The sequence below is a fragment of the Pipistrellus kuhlii genome, unplaced genomic scaffold, assembly GCF_014108245.1.
Source record: "Pipistrellus kuhlii isolate mPipKuh1 unplaced genomic scaffold, mPipKuh1.p scaffold_m20_p_15, whole genome shotgun sequence".
NCBI lineage: Eukaryota > Metazoa > Chordata > Mammalia > Chiroptera > Vespertilionidae > Pipistrellus > Pipistrellus kuhlii.
In genome coordinates this window covers 39,425,129-39,452,820 of record NW_023425460.1, presented here as the reverse complement: position 1 = coordinate 39,452,820, position 27,692 = coordinate 39,425,129, and the positions used below count along the sequence as shown (strand labels likewise).

General features: G+C 48.7%; 1 protein-coding gene across 46 annotated transcripts in view; it reads right to left on the bottom strand.

Moving 5' to 3' along the window:
* TCF7L2 (transcription factor 7 like 2) overlaps positions 1 to 17,241 on the bottom strand; it is a 193,971-nt gene extending 176,730 nt beyond the window's left edge. For 8 of the 46 annotated variants that reach the window (XM_036439039.2, XM_045582102.1, XM_036439036.2 and 5 more), the window contains exons 1-3: positions 16,412 to 16,706; positions 16,014 to 16,080; positions 15,694 to 15,818 (exon numbers count right to left, since the gene is read on the bottom strand). In XM_036439039.2, coding sequence (XP_036294932.1) covers positions 15,694 to 15,818; positions 16,014 to 16,080; positions 16,412 to 16,600 — 381 coding nt within the window. In that variant the 5' untranslated portion in view covers positions 16,601 to 16,706. Of the gene's footprint in view, positions 1 to 3,330; positions 3,400 to 15,693; positions 15,819 to 16,013; positions 16,081 to 16,411 lie in introns of all 46 variants that reach the window. The other 38 variants (XM_045582098.1, XM_045582095.1, XM_045582092.1 and 35 more) reach the window with 12 other exon arrangements.
* Positions 17,242 to 27,692: the final 10,451 nt, after the last annotated feature.

Below are 27,692 nucleotides of genomic sequence, written 5' to 3'. Positions count from 1 at the left end.
GCTACATGCAATGTGCTCTATTCTAGCTTGGAATGCTATGCAGCCATAAAATAAATAAATAAATAAATAAATAAATAAATAAATAAGCAAGCAAGCAAATCATTGCTACCCACAGTAACAGGGATAACACTCACAGGCATGATGCTGAGTGGGGCCAGATATGAGACAGTATACTTTGCACGGCTCCATTTCTAAGAAGCTAAAGGGCAGGCAAAACTCATCCATGATCATAGCCGGAACGAGTCCTTGGTGGGAATTCTTACTGGAGGTTGGGGAAGGATGACTGGGAAGAGAAGAGACTTCTGGGAAGTTGCTAATATTCTTTACCAGGGAAGGCAAGCGACAATCCCTGAGCCACATCCAGCCACCGTCAGATTTTATAAAGTTTCATTGGGACACGGTCACAGCTATGCCTTCAGGTACTATTTTTGGGTGCGTTCTCGTCACCCTGGCAGGGCTGAGCAGTTGCCATAGAGATTGTAGAGCCCACGAAGCCTAAAATACTTACTCTGTGGCCCTTTACGGAGTAGTATCCTAAACCCATTCTACATTATACTGATGTGGGTAAAACTTCATCCACCTCTCCATTAAAGATCTGAGTACTGCACTTCAATGAAACTTTTAAAAAGTCAACAGTCAAATAACTACGTCTTAAAAAAAGGCCTTTCAATGTTCATTCCATATGAATCATTTTTGTTACTTTTGTCTTTTCAAAACTGAGAGGACTCAGGAGGTTGTCAAAAGCAGGGGAAGATCCCAACACAGCCGCTGATACTGTGTCCATACCTTCGACAAGAACGTGGTGTGTCTACAGAATCACTCAGCGTCCATTCATACAAACGGTGAACTTGGCCAAGCCCTGAGATTGCAGGAGGGATGGCCAGGGGAAGGGGGATGGCTCTCATGTGACACACGGTATCATACTACTTGAGGTTATTTTAGGATATAGCTTAGGAGAGCAACCAGCTCAGCTCAGACTGAAATACAGTATTTATGAAGGCTGAACGGGTTTACGTTTCCAGGCAAGAAAATCCGGCCCTGACCATCATACGTTGCATTTGAGCCTTATCCTGGAGACCAGAGCAAAGGGTGGACCCCGGCTGCCCTCCTGCTCACCAAGGCAATGCCACCCTCTCCGCCCGCCCCGCCTCCTGGCTGAGCCGCTGGGGGCCTTGGGAACCATTTTTGTATGTCTGAGGTTTCCTCTTGTTTGCCCTTTGCTTCTTTTGTCTTTTTTTTTTTTTTTTGGGGGGGGGGGGCATTTATCCTTTGATGATCCAACTAGAATTACAGCTCGCTGCCACTTGGCGTGGCCCGGTCCTGGCCCGGCGAGGGCGGGGGGAGCACGGAGAGCATGCGGTGCGGGGCCTCTGATAAAACGCCTCTCTGTTTGCCCACATGGGCACCCAGCCTCGGCAAACAGAAGCGGGGCAGAACAATACTACCTGTTCATGGAGGAATAGTGATGGCTTCAGTCCTCCAAACAATGAGCTCTGTAATTTACTCCATCTTCCTCCTGAGAAAGGGCTTCCCAGGGCCCGTGCCGTGCCAGGTGGTTTGCAGAAGAGACGGGCTGCCCGGCCTAACAAGGGCCGCTTCAGCGGGGTGTAAAGACACAACAGCTGGTCTGGTCTCGGCCGGCCTCCCAGTGCCATGGCCCCGGCCAGCCTTTCCACACCGAGATAGGGATCACTACGCTATTCAGGCTCCACGATTCCCACACCCCGGGCGGCGGGCTGTTCCAGCGCTCCCGGGGAGGGAGTAGGCCCCGGGACGCCGGGCAGCCCTCCATTCATGGGGAGGAGTCCCGGTTTGGGCACGTCCTCTAACCAAACCCCGAGTCTACAACCAGTTCTTGGGAGCAAGACTCCCTGAGCAGTTCATCAAGGGGGACAAGGGTCCACCAGACGTGTGCCAGCAAGAACAGTTGGAGGCCCGAAGGAAGACATCAGTCCTGAAAACGTGTGGGGGCTGGGAGGGTAGAACCAAGGTCACGCTTTTTCCCCTCAAATACACACACGGACCAGCCAGCACGGACTTCAGAAGGAACAGGAATATTTTTTAAATAAGTGACTGTCCCCTTGACATGGGTACAAAACATATCAGGGATCCACCAAATAAAAAATGCCAGCCGAGTCATCGTTTTCCCTGGTGGAATGGTGCACAGGTGACTGGGGGGCAAATGGCTACTTGCAAGTCCCACCCAGGAAGATTCAGCTGAGAAGCAGCAGAGACACACAGATGCCATGCGGCTGGAGTTCCGGGAGACCCCATGCCCACATCCAAGGTACGGGCAAGGGTAACTACAAGGCAGGGAATGCTGGGACAAACACATCATTCACCCCACCAACATCGACTTCTGGGAAGAGAAGGCCCCAGGGCCACACTTGGACATGACAACAACCAGGGTCAAAGCCTCCTTCAAAGGGTTAACCCAGGAGACCGTGGAGGTCCAGCCCCATCAGTTACACCAGGAGGCCATCCATCCCGGCCAGGCCAGGCCAGGCCAGACAGACAGATGAAAATCGTATTAGTCTGCTCTCGCTCCACCACTGCCTTCTGCTGGCACCCGTTCAGCCCGGAGTCTATATTAGTTCATGATTTGTTTAGCCTTTGGATTTAAGAGAATGGAACTCTACGTGAGCAGGAAACAGGACACTCATCAGAAGCTGGGATCTGTCGCCTTTCCCTTCCAGCTCTGTTAGTGTCATATATCAACAGGCCCGGGAGAAATCAACATTTCAGGACAATCAGGTCAAAAGTGATATTCTTAGCACCACTTAACATGATTTTGATCCACCGGAAACAACTCTCTGGCTGTCACACGGCCTCCGCTCCCGTCTCCCCCCTTCACTCTTCCTGGCCACTCTGTAGCCTCTTTTTACTCCCAGTGTAAGACCCCTCCCTGAGCAAAACACAGTAGCCAAGCTGGGGTCTGTGTGCCCATTATGCCTGAACAAGAGACTCTTCACACAAAAACACACACACACACACACACACACAGGCTTCCCTTTCTTCCCGTATCTTTCAATCATTTCAGCAGCACATCTTCTGCTCTTGTTCATTCTTTACTTCCTACCTCCCCCAATCCACCACCACCACCACCACCACCAACCACCACCGCTGCCATCACCACCATCGCCATCACCACCACCACCACCACCATCATCAACACCACCATCATCACTACCATCACCATCATCGTCATCACCATCATCACCATCATCATCATCATCACATCATCTAGGCTGAGGGAAGGAGTAGAGAATGAAAGACACAAGAGACCTACACATTGACAATTCAAGCGTCAGGATCGGTTTCGTGTCCTACCTGAATTGCAATCTGGTGTTCAATCGTTTTGTACGCAGAGTAATGTGTGCTCCCGGAATGAAAATGGAGCTGTAGAAAGAAACCAAATCAAAGCGTTCTGCTGATGTCACAAACTACAAGGGAACATCTTAAGCAGTTTATGAATAGCAGACAAACCTTCCTAGATTGAACTGTATTTTATTTGTTGCTATGGGTAAGATCATCATAATAATTTAAGGTAAATTTAAAAAAAAAAAAAATTTAAAGCCCTATTCAATAAGCAAAAAGGAAGTGGGGGAGAGAGCCAGGAGTGAGAATCAGTAACGTGAAAAGGGACGGGACGGGACGCCCATGTAGACATAAGAAGCGGTGTGCTGAGCAGGAGGATGCGGAAAAACCAACTGTGCTGCACGAGTCGTCAGAACTGCAACATGGAGGCCAGAGGCAGAGCGTGGAGAGAAAGGGTTAGGAGAAGCCACAAGCCCGCCACAGGTAGACAAGCCCCCAGTGGTGCTAATAATGGGCTGCAGCTCCTTGCAAACTCAAGTCTATTTGGGGGAAAACAGATGTGTCAGGCAGAATTCCGGGGCCACCCCAGGCCTCTGACTAAGCTATGTGGCCCAGGACACTCTAGGTATCCACGCTTCCCCAGGGAGGCAGCCAACCACTGTCGAACAGCCACCAAGGTTTCTGAAGAAAGACCACTTGGTGGCCAGTGAGTGAATGGTCACCCAGATCCTGCACAGGAAGGCCCTGAAGTCTCTCCTGGGTCTTTCCCTCGGAAACCCTGCTGTTTCCCCATCACAGTGCACAGCCCCAAAGAGAAAGGAATACCAAGACCCCTCACCACATTCTTTCTTTCCCAAACAGGACCTGTGAATCTTGGAATCCCACCAATTGGGAAAAACAAACACCATCTGATTTCCTTTATAAATACAACAATCTCTACAGAATCTCAACACGATCTGAAGATGCATTTACACACAGATGGTGAAGAATCAGATGGTCCTATGAAATCGCCACCCATCCCCCTTGCAGTAATAGGCCTAGCGGTGTTTCCAAACCGGTGTGATTATAACATGCTATCGCCACCACTGCTACGATACTATTACCATTGCCATTAGCAGAACACATGTAACCTCACCTGCAAAGGCTTTAGACCCTATTAGTTTATATAATCCTCTCTACCAAAAAATAAAATAAAATATTCAGTCCATAAATAAATAACAGAAGGAGGGGGCAGGTAAAGGAAGTTTCACTTAAGAACTTCTGAACCAGCTCCAAATAAACACAACACCGTAGCAATCCCATGTTAAGCAACACTCTGAAGCTATATTGCCCATGACATAAGGCTGTGAAGGTCCCATTTTTTGGTTCTGAGAGCAATTTACCTGTCACAAACAAACAAAAATATTGCCTGGATATATTAAAGGGTCCGCCTTCCTCAGAACACAACATCAATCAAAGTTAAAAGGGGGCACAAGGAAGGTGGGCCCCACAAAAGCATTTTCTCACCTGTCGTGGCAGAGGAATGAACGCCCACTCCGAGAAACAAGCCAGGGGTGCGTGCTGAGCACGGGAAGATATGCCCCCCCAATGCACACAAGCCCCCACACAGACTCACAAGCAGGTCATCCCAAGTGGATTGCTGCAAAAGCATGATGAATTTGCACCCTTCCCCCACCCTCTCCCCCCTCCCCAACCCTCTCCCCCCTCTCCGCTCCCCATCCCTTTTTGTGAAGACTGCCAGTCAGTAAGCGGAGATTGCACTAATTACTGTGACAATGCTGCCGTCGTGTTAAAACAACTTTTGTTAAAACAACTTTTGTGCAGGAGACAGGTTGCTCCACGAGTTTGGAATTCTTGGCTGGAGAGCAGCCCTGGTCGGGTGGAGGGGTGTGTCCTCCTTCCAAGCAGGGAAGGCAACACTAGCAACGTGTCCCCCTTTTCTGCGGGTTTTCTCCTCCTCTTCTCCAGAGCTTAATGGAGACTTGTCCCAGCTCTGCTTCCCACAGACCCTGCGGGGCCCCTCGGCAATCTGTGGCAGGCTGACCACAGGCATCTCATACTGTCCATTAAAACCGGGCGGGCACCTGATCACCACGTACAGGGTCGTGGAGACAAAACTTCCTATCATCACAGCCCTGTGGCTGCATTAATGAAACTGTGGCTGGTCCGAATTCAATTTTCACTTGTCGGGTTCCAGGCTTAAGCCTGGCGTTCGTCACCGCCCAAGCAGCGATGCAACCTGGAGAGGAAGCTGCAATTAAAGCGGGAAAGGCGCAGCGGAGGGTCCTGGCGACTCCGGGAGGACAAAGTTAATTTAAACTGAGCGCACACACACACACACACACACACACACACACACACACACACACACCATCCTAGCGCCCCCAGCAATGTCGCTCCCTCCTCCGGTGTGCAGACACACAGCCTCCACTAGCTCATCAATACCCCAGCACAAGCTCCCTGCAGCACCCCTCCCGGCCAGGAGCCGCTGTGTCAGAGGGTTGGAGCTCAGCGTCCTCCAGCCACAGGGACGAAGCCTTCACCATTTTCTAGGTTCTCCTTTGGGCTTCCACCCCCTCTTTTCCCCCAATAGCCCCCCTTCCGAAAACACGTTTCCAACTGCTTTTTCCTTCCCTGTCAAACACACGGATGCCTTGTTCGTTATGGTCTAGCTGGGCAAAGATAAAATACCTGTAAAACCTTGGCATTCTAAGCTGCAACACCCCTGCATTTCTATCTCTGTGAAAAGCTGTAAGGCGGGAGAGAACAAGAGATGGTTGGCTCTCTGCTTTTTTCTCTTTTTTTGGAAGAGATGGGAAGGTTGCAAGAAGCAGGACAAGACACAGGGCTCTCTAAGGCATATCTGAGGTTAAGAACCAGGTTCCCATCATCCTCCCCTCTTGGGACCGCCCTGCTGTGGACCACCTGCAGCCCTGACATCACTTCCGGCTCGCAGCCACTGTGGCTGTTGTCCCCTGGGCATGCAACAGGCCCTCAGCAGGTGCCTCCCTCCCTGGGGTGTCACCAAATGAGAACTCCAAGGTACTTTGCAATTAATTCCTTCCTGTGAAACTCTCAGCAAAGTAGACCTCCCCTTCCTGTGTGTTTGTTTACGGTGGCCAAGCCCACCCAGCCATTCTCACCGAGGGTGACCTGGCCCTCACTTGTCCTGAGGAAGCACCAGGGAGAGGTGGCTGTGCCCAGCATGGGAGGAGTGGAGGGGCACGATTCACCAGCAACTGGGAAGCCAACATCTTACAGTTAACTGCTCCCCCTTATTATTAGCATCTCTTGATTTCTCTCATTTTATTCCTAATCGCCACGACTGGCCCTAAATGGGGCGTCTCAGACTCAGGCTGTCAGCGATTTCCTAAGACAGGAGGAGCAGAAATCGGCTTTTACAACCAGGGAGATCTCATCCTCAAAGGTGACTAAAAGGAATCAAAACCCTACGTTGGTTTTTCCAGCTCCAGATAGACTTCCCATGTGATGAGGATTCCTTTCTGAGACCTGTTCACCCCACTGAATGGGAAAAAGAGGTGGGGCATTTGCTTTATGTTCAGCTTCATGAATCACCTAACTTTCTATTTTATTAAAAAGTAATAATAGCCCTAAACCGGTTTGGCTCAGTGGATAGAGCATCGGCCTGTGGACTGAGGCGTCCCAGGTTCGATTCCGGTCAAGGGCGTGTACCTTGGTTGCGGGCACACCCCAGTAGGAAGTGTGCAGGAAGCAGCTGATCCATGTTTCTAACTCTCTATCCCTCTCCCTTCCTCTCTGTAAAAAAAATAAATAAATAAATAAATAAAATAAAATATTTTTTTAAAACAGTAATAATAAATCCAGATTCATTTCCTGCAAGGTTTTGGTTTCGGCGGTGTTTTGGTCCCTTTTCCTTCCTTTTCGCCTGGTAGCTACCAACATCGGCCACTTGAAGTTCAATTTCCAAAGACAGAGCATTTTAAAAGACAGAGCAGAGCGGGTTTTAAAAATAGTGACGATAGCAATAACACCTAAGGGGTTTTCTTACATCATCAGTCATTCTCAGGACAGGCACTGCACCCCTCTGCGGGGAGCCTCTTCCATGTAGTGGGAAGCACACTCCTGGCCAGGACTTTGGGCTCCTGCCTGCCCTTTTAAAAAAAAGTGTCCAGGGGGCCTCTGACTCCCCCCCCCCCCCGGGGAGGCAAAACCAGCTCCGACTGGTAGGTACGTGGGCTCAGGCATTCCTGCGAAGATCCAGCCACCAAACCCTCACCCCATCCTAAAACAACAAGCTGAACAAAGACAACCCCTCTTCACTTCCTGGCATTCTCCAGAAATCCTGCTGCAACAGCATGCAGGCCTTCAGACTGAACAGCCTCTCCCACTGTCTCCACGTTCCACCAAACGTCTATTTACCCTCATTAATTTTTTTTCTTCTCTCTTCTTTTTCCCCAACCTGAAACCATCAGCGATGAGTCAGAGAGCGATCATTAACTTTTACAGCTTCCACACACATCCACCTACTCGCATTGGGGAAAAGAAGTATTGACTTGCAACATTGCCTGAGACCAAAATCCTGTAAAAAGGAGAAGAAAAAAAAAAGGGGAAAAATTGCTTCGAGAAAGTTACATCTATAGGTCTATGGGGGGATGCTGCACATTCGCTGTTTTTTTTTTTTTTTTTCCTGCTTTGTGCTGCAATCTCTTGCAAAATAAAAATGAAAAGAAAGAAAGAAAAAAGAGATGAAGTTGAACTTTGGGGATGGTGATCGGCTTTTCTGGGTTGATGTTTTGAGAAAAACTAGGTGATTTTCTTTACACATTAAAACGGAGTTCTTAAACTGCTTGGGGGCTGGAGGGGGAAGATATAAGGTGAAGCAACTTTTCTGAACACGTTTCTAGCCCACAGAAGCACCGGGCTCCAGGGCTGAGCTATGTTCCTCACACAGCATTTTCCCTGAAAAGTTGCTAGCTTCACCAACAACCCTCCTCCGGTGATGCCTCCATCATTACTCCACTTAGCAGCCACGGCGCTGCAACTCGGCACGAATTCATTTGCATTAATGTGGGTTTCGCGTGTCCTTCCCTGGATGTGCCACTGTGATTCGGGCTTCCCAAAACTGACAGGACAGTAACACCGTGTCTTTTTCTCTTTCACTTTCTAAAACAAACCAACGCCACCCCAAGACCCACACGAACCCCCCTCCCGATTTTTTGAAGCATTTTGCTCATATATTTCGTGCATCCTAATTGGCCCAGCACGCAGGAACCTAGTTATCTTCTCAGTAAATATTTATAGCAGTCCCTTCTTCCCCATTCATTCTGCATTTTTCTGGGAAGAATCTCACTGTAGCCTACATCTGCAATTCATTGACTTTACAATTTACCACATGTTGGGATGGGAGAGGTCTTAGCTCCATTTGAATCACTACACAAATATGCAAGTGATTTATCGGTTTCAAACTGGAGGCTGCAGAGAGGAGGACTCCGCTTTTTCCTGAACATTACTTCTTCTGGCAGGCCATGAACAATTACAGTGCGTACTAATTAAGCTCTGTAAATGTGCTGTGCCCCGCTAATGCCTACCAGGCCTCAGATTTATTTTCATGATGCCAAACTTGAGTGAGCCATTTTAACTCCTTCGGAGCTGATCCCGCGAATACCCATCCCTTCCCCCTGTCGACCAAACCGTGTGTGGGGGCTACTTCACGACAGGGGAGGAAGAAAAAGAAAGAAAAAAGAATCAAGTCTAACGGGCTGAATTACCAAGCCAGAAATCAGATGTGCCTAAGGAAGGAAAAGCTATCCTGGGAAAACCTAGCACTGATAACCCGTTCAAAGATCCCACAGCCCCATCTTTGTAATGAGCTGTTAAGGGATGCATATCTGTCCCTGAGGGCTAGTAAGTTTCTGCATTCCATTGATTAGAAAATAAAACCTTTCGGCCCGGGTCTTTAAGTTGGGGTTGGAGAGAGAGAGAGAGAGAGAGAGAGAAAGAGAAAGAAGGAACGGGCCGGAAATGATGGGACCCACAGCCCTCCCTCCGCCGTTTCTCATACACCTCAGAACCCCATGCCCCTTCAGCAAGTGGTCAGCTTGCAACACACACACACACACACACACACAGCAGCCCACTTTTTTAAAAACACTAAAATCGGCAAAATGATTGGCCTCGGAGGCCTCACGCCGGGGTTTGGACCACCAATGCCCCGCCCCCAGATCATCACACAATAACTGATATGAAATCTGTGGCCAGATCCTCCCTGTGGGTGAGGAGTGGATTGGAACCCGGCTCAGCTGAGCCTGCGATCTAGTTTTATTCAACAGCAAGCACCCCTCCCCCACGGTCCTCCCACCTCTCCTGAGAAACTTCCAACCCGGTTTCCTCCAACCACTCATTCCCCCAGCCCAAATCTGTGCCCCATCTTCTCCTACTTGGCTAATCTCAGTCCGGCATCTATTCTGCCCCCCTGGACAACATTTCTGTGCGCCTTTCCCAAATGCAGGGCTTTCCTTCCCATCCCCCACAGAAACCTGATTGTTTCTCATCTATTAATGTCCTTAAATGGACTCTCCTCTCGCTCTTTCCCCCCCCCCCCCAAACCCCTGGGGTTAACCAGTGCCCTATGCAATGGTGTGTATTTTCCCTTCCAGCTCAGTGGAACATCATATAAATTACAGAGCAGTTCTCCCCTATCCGGTTTCTGTAAGTATTCTGGGAAATAGGCACTATATCGGCAACACAGACTTTAAAAATAAAAAAGAAGGGAGAACCCAGAAGGAAAAAGATGCAAACACCTAGAGCAAATTTGCTTTCGAAAAAGGCATCTGTGCAGAGCCCCCAACCGATTACCCACGCCTGAAAGTGCACTGTGTAAATGTGTATAACAATAGCCTAGAGGAGAACTACAAGTCAGCTGCCAAGGGAGGGGGTGTCCGCCTCAGTCAGCTCAGATTGCAGGGGGGGAGTCACCGGAGGGGGGAGGGCAGCATTGGCGATGGGCTTTCCCTCGCGCCCCCCCCCCCAATCTCATTGCTTATAATTAGTGAGAGAAATCTGAGCTACTGCCAATGTCTGCGGACCTTGCATATTATAAGGCCAACGTGGCGTCAAATATCTTAACATTCATAAGTGTTATGGGCTGTAAATAAAGCCTGTGGATTTATGACCCGGTGGCGCTTGCCAGCAAAGGACTGGGGCACATTTCTTTCAGCGGACCTGTGGAGGTGCAACGTTGCCTTTGGTTGTAAAATTAACCATTTCCTTCACAAATGTGCTCAATTAGAAGGCAGGGCTGAAGACTGACTCACAGGGTTGCCAATACTCCCAGAAGAAACTGGGGACCCCCTCACCAACACCCCACATCACACCCCCCCCCTGGGAAAATCAAAGCCTCCAGAATCTGATTGACCCCACACACACACACACACACACTTTTCAAAACTTCTGTACTGTGTCACCTCGCAACAGTTATAAATGCGGTTCAAGATACTATCTAATTCCACTTACCAAGACTAAAAAGCTTACAACCTACTTCCTTGGAAAGTGCTTATTTATTTGGCAAGTCTATGGTTGTTGTTATTTAAAAAAAAAAAAAAAAAAAAAAAAAAAAGTAAATCACTCCTGGCCTGCAATCTCAACCCTTCCCCCAATATGTAATGTCATCGACTTCCTGTGCAGGAGAGCGGCCTTTTGCTAAATCCAGGTTGTCTCCTGCTTAACTGCCAATAAACCAACTTCCACATAACTTCCAGACAGCTGGGGGAGAGGTCCCCGGGAGTTTTAGTCACGGTCCAGGAACACGCGTCCGCCCAAAAATCTGCAGCTGTCCTCTCTCTCCAGTGCATTTTTTTAAATGGGATTTGGGGGGGGGGGGGGGGGCCTCTGGTGAAGCATCTGACAAAATGCAAAATCTTCTTAGGGGTACCTCCTGGCTGGCCCAGGGTGCTGGTGAGAGGGAAGGGGCACCAGGATGGCCCAACCCAGACCTTCAGGCAGGTCCTGCAGGCACACGGGCACCTCGTGGGATGGAGAGGGGCATGCAAAACCTGGACAGACGTGGGCTGTCCCCTTTCAAGGCACAGACGCTGGTGCAACTATTAAAAATGCGCCTTTTCTAAAGCAAGTATTTTTTATTTTTTTTACACTGCTCACAGAAACAGCCTTCTTGATCTGCCAGCACTCGGACATCTTCCTGAGACTTTTTCACAGCTTGCTAAGAAACAGAGAGCTGACCAGCTTCCAGCGGGCACTCCAAGAGAAATCCGTATCAGTAAAAATGCAAATCAACGTGCAAAAAACTCCTCGGCAAAGCGCGGGGACTGTCTGCCTCTAAATCTTTTCCCCATCAGATAGGGGGCATCCGTGGAAGCTACTTCCCTGGAGCCGTCAAAAGTTTCCAAAAACACTTCTTCCCAGAAGCCCTTTAGGCTCCCGGCTGCTTTAAGAGTTTTGTGGCTGGGGTCTCAGAAAGCTTTACATTCAACCGACCGGCGAACGCGCTGGCATATTAAATTTATAATCATGAAAATATGACTTACTGGGTGAGTGTTGAACCCATAATCCATACTGCAGACATTAAACCCCAACCTATAAAGATTAGCGCGGAATTAATACTGTGGGCAAGTCAGACTGAAACCTAAACATGTCCCCCATAAATATCTCGGGGAAGGAGATGAAAAACAATTAGCATACATACCAAAGGAGGGCAAGACCACCTGTTCTTTTTCAGGGTGATAAGCATTTTATTGTTCTCTATTTAAAATGTAATGACCTGTGTAATTACAGTAATATTGCATTGTTATGGAGGGGGGCCCCCCCCGGAATGTCACACTCTGAAAAGTGTTGTCAAAACAAAAGGGGATGCAGGTGGGGGGTGGGAGGACGGCGGGGGAGGACCGCCATTAACCCTTCCCACTCCCGAGTCTGGCTCTTTTGTAGGAGAGAGGATTATGTTGTTTGGATGAGGAGAAAACATCCATTTTTCCACCGGGCTCCATACAGCCCCTGTGAATAGGCCCCTCTTGGCTCCCTGGAAATGCCTGATTCCAAGTTCAAAAATGAATTCAAGATGCTGCTTATTTATTTGTGCAAACCTAGTAGTAGCAAACAATTCGGTGGAAAAAGCAAATAACCGAAGTCTGACCATCAAAAAGCAATCTCAAACCGAACTGGGATTCCGACCACACCAGATCCCCACTTCTGGCTTGGCAGGAGGGGAAAAAGGAAGGCAACCCTACTTTTTTCCTATCAACTTTATTATGGTGACCGCTGTCTTATCTGTAACCGACAAATGTTACCACAATCCTAATATTTGCAATCCTATCACTTCCCATCTACTTAGCTGGACCTCTTTCCTCTGACTGTGTTTTTGTCTTCCAATCTGTCTCTTAAAAAGCCGTTCCCAAGACTGTGTCAGAGACTACATGAATGGCATGCAGAAATCTCTGTGTCGTTTGAAAATTAAAATTATTAACTATCAAGCGTTATGGCGTCTCCAGCCACGAAAGCGTTATTCTTGAGATAATGTGGTATTCATCCTACGTAGATTCAATGATACTCCTTAATTCTTTACCTTCTCAGATAGAAAAGCAGAAATCAGGGATGGAAAGAGTTGGCTTTTTAAAGGGATGCAGCTGTTTTGCAGGTATACCTGACAGGCAACAGAAAACGGAGCAAAAACACCCCCGCCAAAGAGGGTCGGATATGAATGAAGCACACAGCTAATTTGTCTTTACGCCTTGCCCTCCCAAACACCCTCTAGGAAGCACTAAGCACTGCGGATAGGCATGAAAAGACGGCTGTCTCGCCTATAGATGCCTCCGGCAGCTGTATCAAATCTGGAATTGCAAGCTGGCCCCTCTGACGGGAGACGTCAGGAGTGACACACAACAGCCTCTCGTCCTCATTTCCATGGCTCTGCTAACCGGCCTAAATAAATAACTTTTTTAATTTTGGAGCGCAAAAATCCAACCCGGGGAACCGACAGACAGGAAGGCGGAAGGGGCAGTGCACACACAAAGATGCCAGTGGGTGTTTGCCATGCAAATGCGGCAAACTGCCTACTGAGTTCAGAAATGCCTCCTCCTCGGACCCGATCTGATGTCACCGCACACGGCCACCCGCTAGGTCCACAATGAACAGAACCAGACTCTGTCTATTCCTATAATGCCCACCAAGGGGGCCGGCGGCTCGGGGGCCTTCCCTCGCGCGCCAGGAAATCGCTTCTTTGCCTCCAACGATTTTTCCCGTTTCCCGAATGACAGCCCAACGCCACTGCTCAAGTTTTCGGAGGAGATAGGATGGCGGCACGGCCAGCCGTCACAGCCTGGAAGTTTGCAGAGAGAGTCAAGCAAGCCAGCAAGACGGCCATCCGGGCTCAATATTCAGATGGCCAAGTGGGTTTTTAAATAATACCGTGGGAGGGGGAGGGGAGGAAGACATTCTCCTGGTTACTTTGGAATGTTGCTCGGTCGGGTTAGTGAGTACACAAACCATCCGATTCGGAGCAGAAAGCTCTTGCCCTCCAGCTCCGGAGGGGGGGGAAAAAATACAACTGTGCTTCCCCCACCACCATGGCCGGGTCCCTGCAGCCTGAAGGCGCTGGCCCTGCAGGGAGAGGTCGGCGGAGCAGCTCTCCCAGCTTCCCCGGCAGGCAGAAGCCTGGGTGCAGGGGAGAAGGGATAATTCTTTCTCTTTCCTAGCCGTACAGAAATGACCGCTCTTGCATGCCCTTGCCATTTTTTTTTTTTTTTGCCAGGGCCCAAGAAACAAGTCCAACCTGATGGTTAATATTTTAATGCTTAAAAACACTTGTAGATCTGATCGACTTCCCGTTCGCCAAGCCATAGGGTCATGAGCATCGAACCCATGCCTGTTCAACAGCGGGTGCATTATTTCACACAGCTACCTCCAGTTCCCGAAAGAGGAAAAAACAAGTGTGTGTGTGTGTGTGTGTGTGTGTGTGAACAAGGGGTCGTGGATCAGGGGGAACCAAAGCAGAGAAGGTGCAGATGACAATTCCGGTAAAAACCCGGCACAAATGGCTCCAGGCTGCGGCTAGAGGTTCTTCCCTTCAGGCTTCTTAGCGGATGGGGGGGAGGGAGTTCAGGGCAAGGGCAGGGGGCAGAGGCCAGTCCGGGGAGGGGCTGAGCCTTAGGAACCAATGTCAGCGCTGGGCAGCAGCACAGCCTTCGGGAAGCGGCCAAGAGCCTGGCACCCCGAGCCGCTGCAGGGCCTCCCAAGTTGGGAAGCCCACGATCAGCAAGTCCCCTCCCTGGAAAGAGAAGCCCCTGGCTTTCCCCTCTGCACCTTGGGCCCCAGTACCCCACTGTCTGCCTCCCCTTCCCCTAGGGCTCACTGAGCTGGCAGGCGCACACCCCGCTCTGGCCCTCTAAGCTCCAAGGCACCAACATTCCCTAGAAACACGCCTCCAGTCCGCTCGGAGGAGGCGGCCATCCCGCCTGCCCACAAGCCCAGAACCCGGCCGCAGGGGCCTCCCAGCCCCGCGCAGGCCGGGGAGGGGGCAGCCGGCGGCCAGGGCGCCGGGGAACCGAGCCCGCCAAGGCACCCGGGGCGCGGGCGGCCCTGCGGGGCGGCCCAACCACAGCAAGCCCGGAGGCCCCAAGTTTGCAGCGGGGCCGGTCTGGCCAGCGTGACCTCCCAGGGCACAGGGGGAGGAGGGCTGAGGGCCGGCGATCGGCACTAGAAAGCTAAACAAATATCCGAGAAAGACGGGCGCTTCTCTCCGAGGCCTCGGGCTCCGCGCGCGCTCCGACCCCCGGAGGCCAGGCGCCCCTCCGGCCCGCGCGCCCCCGGGGCCCCGGCCGCGGCAGCCAAGGGGTTAACCGGGGAAAGCCCGAGACGCCGAGAGAGAGAGAGAGAGAGAGAGAGAGAGAGAGAGAGAGAGAGAGAGAGAAGAAAGAGCCACACAGTCATCTTCCCAGGGCGCAGAAACAAACACCGCCGAAGTGAGGGAGGGAGGGGGCAGCCACCGGGGCGCACAAAATAAAGCTGCTCTGATTTTTTTTTTCCCCTCCCCTCCCCAACAAAAGCCCTGCTCGGACACAGAGAAAGGTCTCCACTCCCCCCCCCCACACACACACACACACACGACATCACGAGGCAGCAAACTGAAAGCAAGAACATGGCGAAGTGCAAACAAAAATCCAGTCCACAAAAGGCAGAAAAGTTTGGAGAGTTTTCGGGCGGCCTGGGCCGCGGGCGGGGGAGGGGAGGCGGGGAGGGGCGGAGGCGGGCGGGGGAGGGCAGGGAGCGGAGGGGAGGGGAGGGGAGGGAGGGAGGGAGGAGGGGAGGAGGGGGCCGGGGAGAGGCCGCGTGCGGGGCCGGCGGGGCGGGCGGGCGGGCGGGGCCGGGCGCGGAGGCACTTACGGTTCGGGCGGTGGGCGAGAGCGATCCGTTGGGGAGGTAGGGGCTCGTCAGGTCGGGGATCATGATGAAGGGGTAGCCGGGGTACGGCGGCCCCTTAAAGAGCCCTCCATCTTGCCTCTTGGCCGCTAACATGGCGGGGCGGCGGCGGAGCGGGGGAGAGAGCGGGAGAGAGGAGAAACTTTTTAGCCGGCGGCCCCGGCGGCCGTGCGCCCCGGCCGGGCGGGCGCGGAGCCGGGCCGAGCGGGGGCGCGGGCCCCGGGCGCGCGGGGGGCGGCGGGCCCGGGGGGTGAGGGGGGTTGGGGCGCGCGGGGCGCACTCACCTTCTTCCAAACTTTCCCGGGATTTATCTCGGAAACTTTCGGAGCGAGGCGGAGGCCGTCTTTCCGCCTTCCCGGAGGGATGGAGGTGGGGAGGGCGAGGGGCAAACGCCACGCAGAAGAGGGGGAGCAGGGTGGGGGGGAGAAAGATCCAGCAGGGTGGGAGGTTCGGGGGTAGGTAGGTGGGGGGGGGGGGGGAGAGAAAAACAGGGTTACAAGTTTTCGCCATGGTGGCCCGGCACGCACACGCCGCCTGCCCGCCCGCCCGGCCCCGCGATCGGCGCCCCGATTTCTCTCCCCCGGCCCCCGATTTCTCTTCTCCCCTGGAAATCAACGTTTGCCAAACCCAGGAAATAGGTTTTAAAACACCCCCACCAGGCCCGAGGGGGGCTTTCTCCTACCTCGGAATCGGAGGAGCTGTTTTGATTCGTTTCTGATTCATTGACGAGGGACGACTTGACATCGGCCAGGTCCCGCTCCGCCGAGGAGTTCTCCGAGCTCTTCTCCTCCTGCTCGCCCTCGTCTTTGAAGGAGATCAGCTCGTCGTTGGCGCCTAGGTCATCTCCTCCACCGCCGTTCAACTGCGGCATGTTTTTTTTCCTTCACCCACCGGCAGCAATTTTGGAAGAAAAAATGAACGAGGAAGAAAAGCAAAAAAAAAAAAAAAAAAAATACCCCCCAAAAAAAGTTTTGTTTCCCCCTCCTCCGAAAAAAAAAATAATTGCAAGGAAAAAAAAAAAAAAGACGAGTCCAAGGTGAACTTTTTTTTTTTCCTTTCAGCTTTGGGGTCTTTTTTTCTCTCCTGGGGAGGGGAAAAGAGGGAGGAGGGGAGGGGAGGAAGGGGAAGGGGGGGGGAGAGATCTTCTGCACGCGTGAGTTGGGGTTTCTTTTTTTCCTCGCGTTCCCAAGGATCCGATCAATGTGCAAAAAAAAAAAAAAAAAAAGAAAGAAAATAATAAATAAAAAAGGGGGGGTGTAAGAAGAAAAAAACACCACCACCAACAAACAACAAGAAGTCAGTTATAAAAAAGCGCAAAAAAGGGGGGGGGGGGGCCGAAAGCCGAAGATACTGGAGGAGCTCGTGCCGCTCGAATTTGAGTGAGTTGAAGTTAGACTGAGAGCTTTTCAGTTCAAAGGCGGCGCTGATTGACAGATAGAAAAAGGGGATCGAAATCCGGAGGAACGGAGTAGTCTGGGAGCGGAGATTATTGACAGGGCGAGAGGAACACACTCGCTTAATGAGATGCCGGGGGGCGGGGCCGCGCCGGTGACGTGTGCATAAATAAACAGCCGGGGGGCGGGGCGGGGGCGGCCAACAATGATCCTTTCGGGCGCCGGGAGCGGGAGGCGGGGAGGGAGGGGGGGGAGGGAGGAGTGCGGGGAGGGGAGGGAGGGGGAGAGGCCTGCGCTGAGTGTGCGACCCCGGGAGCCCGGGCGAGGGGACGGACGGACGGGGGCGACTCGCCCCGGTTTAGGGGGGTGGCCTCGGAATGACAATGCGGAGTGAGAGAGGAGGGGAAAGGGGTGGCGACCAAGTCAGGAATCCGAGCCCTAGGAAGGCGGAAGAAAAGCCCACTTGGTTGGGGGGGGGTGGGGGGGGAGGGCCCAGGGGCGGGGATGGGGAGAGAGGCCCAGCAAACAGTGCAGTTTTAAGAAATACTATAGAAATAAAGTCTTCCAGAGAGAGGGGAAAGGAGGGGGTGGGGGTGGGGGTGGTAAGGAAGGGGTGCGTGGGTGGGGGTGTGAGGGGTGCTCAGGGGGTGAATCCCGCAGTTGAGATCAGCCACCCTGGGGCAGGGTGTGAACCGAAGTGGCCAAAAGAGAAAGATCCAGCCCTCCACTTTCGGCGGGCTTGGGGAAGTGGAGGGCTGGGCAGAGTTCCTGGTCATTGCAGTGAAAGAAACTATTAACCCACGAGGTCTTCCCTCCCTTTTTTTTTTTTTTTTTTTTTTTTTTTTTTTTTTTTTTTATTAACAGGGAATCGGTTCATGAAACGTTGTCTTCCTAGAACAAATATGCCAAGATGACTTTTTATCCAAAAAAATAAATCCAAATCTGTAGTGTTTGTTAGGGACATTAAAAATATCTTTTAAGGGGGGAAAAAAATACATGATTCTGTAGTGTTGGTTGGGTGTGTGTCTGTGTGTGTGTGTGTGCGTGTGTGTGTGTGTGTGTGTGTGTGTGTGTTTAACTGACGTCGGAGTTGGTAGGAAATGAGCTAGGATTCAAAGTCCTTTCTGACTTTGGAGGTGAAAAGTTTGGGCGTTAACACCACCAGGGAAAATAAAACTGAAAGTTCACCAAGCCCTGGGATCAGAAGTGCTGGAGTCTTCCTCCAAGGGGGTCTGAAATGAAATCCCGGAAAGACTGCCCAAATAATCAAGATGTAGATGGCTCTGGCAGGAAATTGCTAACCAAGTTGATGCTGGAAGACCTCAGAGAGGAGATGGAAAACCTGGGGTTTGAAGCAGGCGTTTTTTGTTGACTTTTAGGCACTCTCCTGGGAAGCAGATTGATTTGCTACAAAATGGGAACAGAATTATGTTTAAAGGGGGAACAGCCAGGCTTCCAAAACAGTGTTCCTGGGTGATGAAACAAGAACACTCATTTTCTTGCAAATCGCCAATGAGAAGTGGGCTAGGAACTCCAACATGAAAAGGGGACAAAAAGAATGGGGGGGAGGGGGAGAGAAGAAATCAGTAGGAATTAGCAAATTGTTAGAAATAGTGTTGGTCTAGAGTTCGTGATGCATTAATTTATCCCACCCATCCCTAAAAAAAATAAAAGTAAATAAATAAAAATCTCGCCCTGGCTGGTTTGGCTCAGTGGATAGAGCATTGGCCTGCGGACTTAAGGGTCCCAGGTTCGATTCCAGACAAGGAAGGGCTTATGCCCAAATTGGGGGCATGCAGGAATCAGCTGATCAGAGATTATCATCCTTGATGTTTCTATCTCTCTCTTCCTCTCCCTTCCTCTCTGAAATCAACAAATACAATTAAAAATCTCACTTGCTTTTCAAGCCAGCCCATCAGCACCTAAGATTTCCAACAGAAAAGCAGATTTACCATGTAATATTTAGAGAGTTTGAGGTTTCAGCAAAACTGTTTTATTAGCTAAAGGTCTCAGAAAGAAAGACTACTAAAAATAATGATAGCAAGACTGACAAGGCCCATGCATTCCCCTGCAATGGAAAAAATCCACAACCACATTTGCACACTAAACAGTAAGAGATGCAGGCAAAATAAAGACGTGGTGGGAGGAGGGGGGAGGGCTGGAATCACTGTAACTCCCAACTTTAATATTAATCAGGAAAATCAGAAGTGGAGGGAGAAGAAGCCTGAAGAGAAGCAGAACAAATGTGTACATTTAATCAGGCAGGATTGAATAGGGTACAAAGCACAGGACTAATTAGTCTCAGCAGGTAGGACTAACCTTCAGACTTCATAAATAAATAAGGCGGGCACCGTTTCTAAGAGGGAGAGTGGAGACAGAAAGGGGATTATTTCAAGACACCAAGTAAAAACATGAAGAATGAAATGCTTCACTGTTAAGTCCATGTACAAATGGATTTAACAGTTTCCTTTTTTTTTCTTTAGGTCTTTTCACTTGCTTGCCTGTAGGTTTATACATCCAGCGAATGGCCGGTGGCTTTTCACACTTTGCTAATTGTCACCTGTACACTGAGTGTGCCCAAGTCTGTGTACAGCCTAGACTTTCCGAAGGCCCGGTTTAAGGGCTTATTTACTTTAACTGGGACACATTTATAGTAACTCGATTTTATGGCAATTTCTCTCTCCTGGGTGGTGGCATTTTGTTTTTTTCATCTAACCCCGATCTGAATGTAGTGGGATAATGAGGCCTTCTATATCCTTTATAGAGGACTACCTGGATAATAAACAGACTGACGGGAAATGTTAAAGAGTGTACTTATTGTTTTGAATGTCCTGGCCTGCATTTTTATCATATGTAAATATGATGGCTTTCTTCTGATGATCAGTAGCCTTATACATTTTGGCATATCCTTATATTTCTCATGCAAAGGAAACCCTTGAATCTTTCTTTCTTTAAATCTCTGACTTAATCAAGCAATTAAAAGTTATTTCATGATAGCACACGTGCCACTTTTAATTTCCTTGCCTGGTGCCATAAAAAGGCTTGGGAAGACCAGCTAGGCTCTCAGACGGTCAGTAATCCCAGAGTCTCCTAAAGGGTGATGTCAGGATAGGGTTGAGGGAAGGAGTTGGGCAGGGAACTGCAATTAGCAGAAAGCAAGGTCACATAATCTATATATTTAGATATTTTTTATTGATTTTTTACAGAGAGGAAGAGAGAGGGATAGAGAGTTAGAAACATTGATGAGAGAATCATCAGTCAGCTGCCTCTTGCACAACCCCCACTGGGGATGTGCCCACAACCAAGGTACATGCCCTTGACCGGAATCAAACCTGGGACCTTTCAGTCCACAAGCTGACGCTCTATCCATTGAGCCAAACCGGTTTCAGCCATAATATATATATATTTTTTTTTTAATTAAAAAGTCAAGTTAGGCCCACAAAATGGACATGTGATTTATAGAGTTGGTGTAAACTTTTAAAGAACAGTTGCCGTGTGTCCAGGCTGAGGCAACTTGGACACTTCTTTCCTAGTTTAAACCAACTTCTCTCTCTAGATATTGATGACTCCTGGTCTATAGCAGGGATTCTGAAAGCAGAGAGGAAACTAGACCAGTTCTGACTTGAACTCGAATTAAGGGATTTTGCCATCTTGGTGTATACACATCGGGGGAGATGCTGTGGCCTCTTCCTTCGGAGGCTGTGCAGGAACCAGCCCAGGGCCTGAACTCCAGGTAAACTGTCCCTTAGGTTCCCTTTCTTCTCTGGCTCCTCATCTGCAGCTTCTTCACTTCTCTTTTCACTGCTCCCTTCAGCCATCCTCAATTAAATATTGGTGGATAGCTGAAACCGGTTTGGCTCAGCGGTAGAGCGTCGGTCTGTGGACTGAAAGGTCCCAGGTTCGATTCCGGCCAAAGGCATGTACATTGGTTGCAAAAACAACCCCGGTAGGGGGTGTGCAAGAGGCAGCTGGTTGATGTTTCTCTCTCATCGATTTTTCTAGCTCTCCCTTCCTCTCTGTAAGAAAATCAATAAAATATATATTTTTTAAAATATTGGTGGATATATGTTGATTTAATAAAAGTAATATAGCCCTAGCTGGTCTGGCTCAGTGGACAGAGTGTCAGCCTGCAGACTGAGGGGTCCCAGGTTCAATTCTGGTCAAGGGTGCATGCCCGGGTGGTGGGCTTGATCCCCAGTGGGGGGCGTGTAGGAGGCAGCCTATCAACAATTCTCTCTCATTATTGATGTTTCTCTCTCTCTCTCTCTCTCTCTCTCTCTCTCTCTCTCTCTCTCTGAAATAAATTTTAAAAAATATTTTTAAAAGTAAAAGTAATATGCATAAAATTAAGTGAATGAGTTACCTTTCCAGGGCATACTTCCTTGTTCTTCCCTACTGGGGAGTGTGGAAAGGATGCTCCAGTCTCTATAAACGGCCTGTCTGGCAAGGCTCCTCATGGGAGCGGCGGCAGAGTGTTAAGCGCCCTCTGGAAAGCGTGGGAGGAGACAGGCTGCCTTACCTGTGGCCCCTTCATCTTCACAGCGGAGGTGGATGGACTAGATCTTTTCTGAGGTTCTTTTTAGCGTTCAGAGGCCATGATTCCACAGTGTCAGCCCCCACCCCAGTTGTGGCAAAGGCTCACCAGCAAAACAGACACACCATACTAGAAGTTTGGCTTTGCAACTCAGGAGAAGCGAGGACGGTCTGTTCCTATTCACCAGAAGCCGGGAATATATGTTGACAATCATATTCAGCTCCCCCAATTGCTCTGCAAGATTCTGCTAAATTACCCTTGACAGCGATGCGCACATGTGCGCGTGTGCATGTGTGTGTGTGTGTGTGTGTGTGTGTGTGTGTGTGTTCTGTGTGATTTTTCTTTAAAGACCCGGGCTCCAAGATGGATGATCTGTTACCCACTCTGTTGTACTTATCTATGCAGGGAGTGTGCTGACTGATGGAAGTAAAAAAAAAAAATCTGAAAACATAAGGAAGCTATAAAATGGGGAAATGTTTAGAAGCCAAAGTCCTGATTCCTCGGTGAGATTTTCCTGTTTGCTTTTTGTTCTGTGTGGGGTGATGGCTCCTTATTTGGGCCTTGAGGAAAGCTGCTCCCTTAGCCAACAGAGGAACACTGAAAATCGGACACCTAAGAACTTTCCGTTTTAGCAGAAGAAGAGGTAGGCAGAAAGGGCCCACTTCCCCGTCATCCTTTTGTTTTCCCCGATGATTCTGTCAAGGGATGTGGGAAGGCACACGCCCTCTTTTTGAAACCCTGAGAAACACAGTTCTGTTCTGGCATCTCTCTGCAGTGCCTGGCTTGATCACCTTGCTTCAGCTAATGACAGGTCCGGGTAATATATGACATTAATGCCGGATGACCCAAGGGTTCATGGGGAGATGTATGCATTTGTACAGGGTTTCATCATCTGCCTTCATAAGCCAATCACCACCTCGATAGGCATTCGTGACAGCCTTTCGAGAGACATCAGTCCGCCATAAATATACCTTTCCTATTGACAAGATGTCTTTTAACCCTAATCATAATGGAGGAAGGCCAATAAATGAAACATTTACTGCATAACCTGCCTTATTTTGGGGTGGTGTACGCTTCCTTTCTAGCCCTTCTCTAGAAGATGTTTTCAGCCTAATTTGCTCCCTGGAAATTTCGCTTGCTACAGTTATACGTCTGTGACGTGTTATTGCCTGAAGCCAAGTCTGCATAAGAACTTTCTTAAGATATACTTATCCTAATGCCAGGCTACAGGAGCCGGCTGCTTTATGCGGAATTATTTGTGCTGCCCTGGTATACAGGGCAGAGACTTCCAACAGGCATTGCCATAGGGCAGGTCTAAATGTTTCTGAGAAGAGGGGGAAAGGCAGTTTTTAAAAGTTTCATCCAGGTTGATTTGTAGAAGTCTTTAGAATTAACAATTGGGTGTGTATTTAACATATTAAAATGCCTGAGGTTTTCTTTCCTTTCTTTAAAAAAAAAAAAAAAAAAAATAGCTCCAGTGACTCCATCCGTTTTTATGGATCATCCTTGCCCGCTCAGATCCCATTGTTCTCTTCGGAAACGTCACGGATACCAAAGCCCGATCCACAAAAACACAGACTCTTTATAAAAAGAGCAGAGACGATGTCAGCCAGCATTGAGCAATCTCACAAGGTGGTTTACGCCTTTTCAAGAGTCAAGAGCAGGTGAAATTTCAGGAGAAGACAATAGCATTGTTCCCCCTGGTAATTCAGCTAGGCGTGGGCTGACACACCTGCCTCTGGCCAGAAGCATCATGGGATGGAGGAAGTGAAGGATCCAGGGAGCCTCTCAGCTCCAGAGGGTGATGATTTCAGGCTCAGTCCCTGCAGAAATCCGCAGCAGCTTTGAGCTCCGGTCTGTCCTTGAGGAAGGACTAACTCTATGTTGATCAAATCACTGGAGACTGGATTAGAATCTGCTCCCCCTCCTCCTCCCCCTTGCAGAAGTCCCAATTGTTTCTGTGAACCACAATGATGCTGGTGGGTGAGATTTCCTAATGCAACATTCGTCTGGACGGGAAAGGGAAGAAGGATAAATGACGAGCTCCGGGGTCCGGAGTGACTGTGGATCGCAGTATAGACAGCAGCCTGCAGCACGGGGCTCAGCAACCAGGAGGGAGGCTTCCGGTTGACTGTCATCTTGAGCAAATTCCGTTTCTTGGTAGCCTGAGGGCACACTGTAAATACCTAGAGCTGGAGGGAAGGCATGAATCGTTATTTCTTCAAGGTTCCAGGATGCTGAGAGTGAGGGATTATAATGACCCAAAACCCCATAAGCAGCACGGCTCCCCTTCCCAGCAGCCCCTCTGGTGGAAACATGGTCTTCAGGTGTTCACTCAACCCCTCATTCCCACCACATCTTCTCCATGCCAAGGTTCAAGACTCTCTTTTCATAGCTCGGGCATGCATCTTGCTCCACCCAACCAAGGGCTCAGCTTCTGGAGAAACCCAAGGCCTGGGCCCTGAAAAACCAGTGGAGGCCCCATCCACTCTTCCTACTCCTTACAGTGGCCAGGAGTGATGGTGTGTATGTACCTGGGAGATGCTCCTAAACCCCCTCCCATCCCAGGCTTTGCTGCCCACCTCAACCCCCAAAAGCAAAAGCAATGACTATCTGGAAACCAGATGGGGTATTTCTTCAGGAAAGATCTCATTTGAATGTCTTTCAGTCTTTTCTTTTTTGAAGGAATCTCACACACCCCTCTGTACAAAAAGCATATTTCTATTATTTTATTTTATGTTTCAACTAGTTTACATGCAATATTATTTTGTATTAATTTCAGGTGTAAAGCATAGTGGATAACCATACAAGAAACTTCTAATGTGATATTCTGGCTGCTCGGGGTGTTATTATGTTTGTGTGTGTGTGTGTTTTTTTTGGTTTTTTTAATAAATATTTTATTGATTTTTTATAGAGAGGAAAGGAGAGAGATAGAGGGCCAGAAACATCGATCAACTGCCTCCTGCACACCCCCCACTGGGGATGTGCCCGCAACCAAGGTACATGCCCCTGACTGGAATCAAACCCGGGACCCTTCAGTCCGCAGGCTGATGCTCTATCCACTGAGCCAAACCGATTTTGGCTGTTTGTGTGTTTTGTTTTGTTTTAAATGATTTTAAAGTGTGAGGAAAGAAGAGACATACACTGAGAGAAACATTGGTTTGTTGTTCTACTTATTTATGCATTCATTGGTTGATTTTTTTATGTGCCCTGAAGGGGGAATCACACCTGCAACCTTGGTGTATCGGGATGACAACTGAGCCACCCAGCCATGGCCTCTGTTCCTGTTATTTTATTGCTGTCCACAAAACAGCAGGCACAGTAGGGTTCTTTCTAAAAAAAAAAAAAAAAAAAAAAAAAAAAGTATAGTTATTTATTTAAAATATTTAAAAGGGTGCTCTAAAATATCAAATGTTTTTTAGAAGATAAAATCTGGGGTAATTTTCACTGTCATTTTTATACTTCTGTGTACTCTCTGGTGCTACCAACATTTAGGGCTGAATAACTCCTTGCTGTTCGGGGCTGCCCTGTGGATTGTCGGATATTGAGCAGCATTTGTGGTCTCTACCCACCAGTTACCGTATTTTTCCGTGTATAAGACGTTCCCATGTATAAGACGCCATCCATTTTTCAAATCCATAATTAAGAAATCAATATTTTAAACATTTTGCTGGTTTTCCTTTTAAGGCCTTCTTCATTTTTAAGGAGTTGTTCTTTCTGTTTTCTCCATGGTCTGACCTCAGAGGCATTCCACCAGGGCAGATTCCTTGCCTGCCTCCCCTCTCCAGATGGAGGTCAAATGCCAGGCTTCCGCACAGCACACCTTAGCCCACACCCCTGGTTTTCTATCCCTTCTCAAGAGCAGCTGCATTATGCAAAGAAAAGGCACCTCAACTCAAAACAAACACATCTGGAAAGGTGGCTTTCAGCACCAAGGACAAGCTGGGAAGTGGCAGCCAAAACTTTAAGATCCCTTTGTCATCCATCCATTGGGAGGGGCCAGCCCCACCCTAAGGGTCCCCAACTACCCTCTTCTCTCTCTCTCTCTCTCTCTCTCTCTCTCTCTCTCTCTCTCTCTCTCTCTCTCTCTCTCTCTCTCTCTCTCTCTCTTTCCCTCTCTCCCTCCAGGCAAGTCCCTCTCACCCACTGAAGGCAGAACAGGACAGAGTTCAAAAGCCCCCAAGGCTTCATCTCAATTGTCTAGTAATTTAATAACCCACAGCCCTTTGCAAACACTAATTAAGCAACAGCACAACTCCCTGGTGAGGGCAGCTGGCCACATGCCCACCCCTTGGCCCCTGTTTTTAAATGGGAGGCAATGGAGAAGTGGCTCCCAGGAAAAGTGGTTTGCCTGGGGCTAAAGAGAAAGAAAGGAGGAAGCTGGGTCAAGAGGAAAGAGAGGAATTCCAGGCCACAGGACTTGGTGCAGGCCAGGCTGCTACTGGCTATTCTGGGCTGGTGTGTCTCCTTTAAGACTAGGGCTCCTGCAGCTCTTTTTTTTTTTTTTTTTTTTACAGAGAGGAAAAGAGAGGGATAGAGAGTTAGAAACAACGATGAGAGAGAATCATTGACCAGCTGCCTCCTGCACCCCCCCCACTGAGGATGTGCCCGCAATCAAAGTACGTGCCCTTGACTGGAATTGAACCTGGGACCTTTCAGTTGCAGGCCAACACTCTAACCACTGAAGCAAACCAGTTTTGGCTGGCTTCTTTTGTTTAGCATTATCTTCCTTAAGAGTCAACAATGTAGCAATAGCTCTTTTCATGGACCATACAGTGTTCTACTATACACAATGGAATATAAATATGTAAGTATATACACATACTTATCCCATGAATATGAATATTAATTTACCCACCCTATTATTGATGAAACTTCAGGTAATTTTAGACAAGACTAACAGGGCTACTATAAGTTTTCTTGTATATACTTTTTGTTAAATATACTAATGCATCTGTATTGGGTATATACCTAAGAGTAAAATTCCTGTGGCATCAGGGTATGCATGTGTACCTATTTGACAGGTAGTACCAAATTTCCCCAAAGCTGTTGGACCAATTTTTTCAAGAATGTACAGAGAGCCGAAACCGGTTTGGTTCAGTGGATAAAGTGTCAGTCTGCGGACTGAATGGTCCCAGGTTCGATTCCGGTCAAGAGCATGTACCTTGGTTGCTGGCACAACAGCTGATTGATGTTTTTCTCTCATCGATGTTTCTAGCTCTCTATCCCTCTCCCTTCCTCTCTGTAAAAAAAATCAATAAAATGTATTTGAATAAATAAATAAATATATATATATAAAGTGTTCTAAAACATTAAGAAGAAGAAGAAGAAGAAGAAGAAGAAGAAGAAGAAGAAGAAGAAGAAAGAAGAAAGAAAGAAAGAAAGAAAGAAAGAAAGAAAGAAAGAAAGAAAGAAAGAAAGAAAGGAAAGAAGGAAGGAAGGAAGGAAGGAAGGAAGGAAGGAAGAAAGAAAAGAATGTACAGAGACTCAGTTCTTTATCTGGTATTGGCAGTTCCCCACAATTATGGTGAGTGCACCATATATCTCATTGTGGTTTTACCCACCACTTTCCTGATGACTGATGCTATGGAGCATCTTTTCACCTGCTTATTGACTAGTTAGATGTTCTCTTTAGTCAAATGCCTATTTAAGGTTTTTGCCCATTAGAAAAATAGTTTGTTCACCTTCCTTCTACTGATTTATAAAAATCCTTTTCATAATCTAGACTCATGTTAGCATTAAAAATGTTTTTCAACACCATAGTTTTTAATCTATTCATGTGTCTTTACACTTAAAGTCATATCTTGTAGACATATAGATGTCTTGCTTTTTTATCCAATCTAACAATTTCATTCTGCCTCTGCCTTTTAATTGGAGTTTTAGATCATTTATGTTTAATGTGATTATTGCTATGATTGGGTTTAAATCTACTATCTTGCTATTTGTTTTCTATTTCCCATATCTATTTGTTCCTTTACCACTTTATTTTGTATTAACTGACCATTTTTATGACTTCACTATCACCTGTGTTGGCT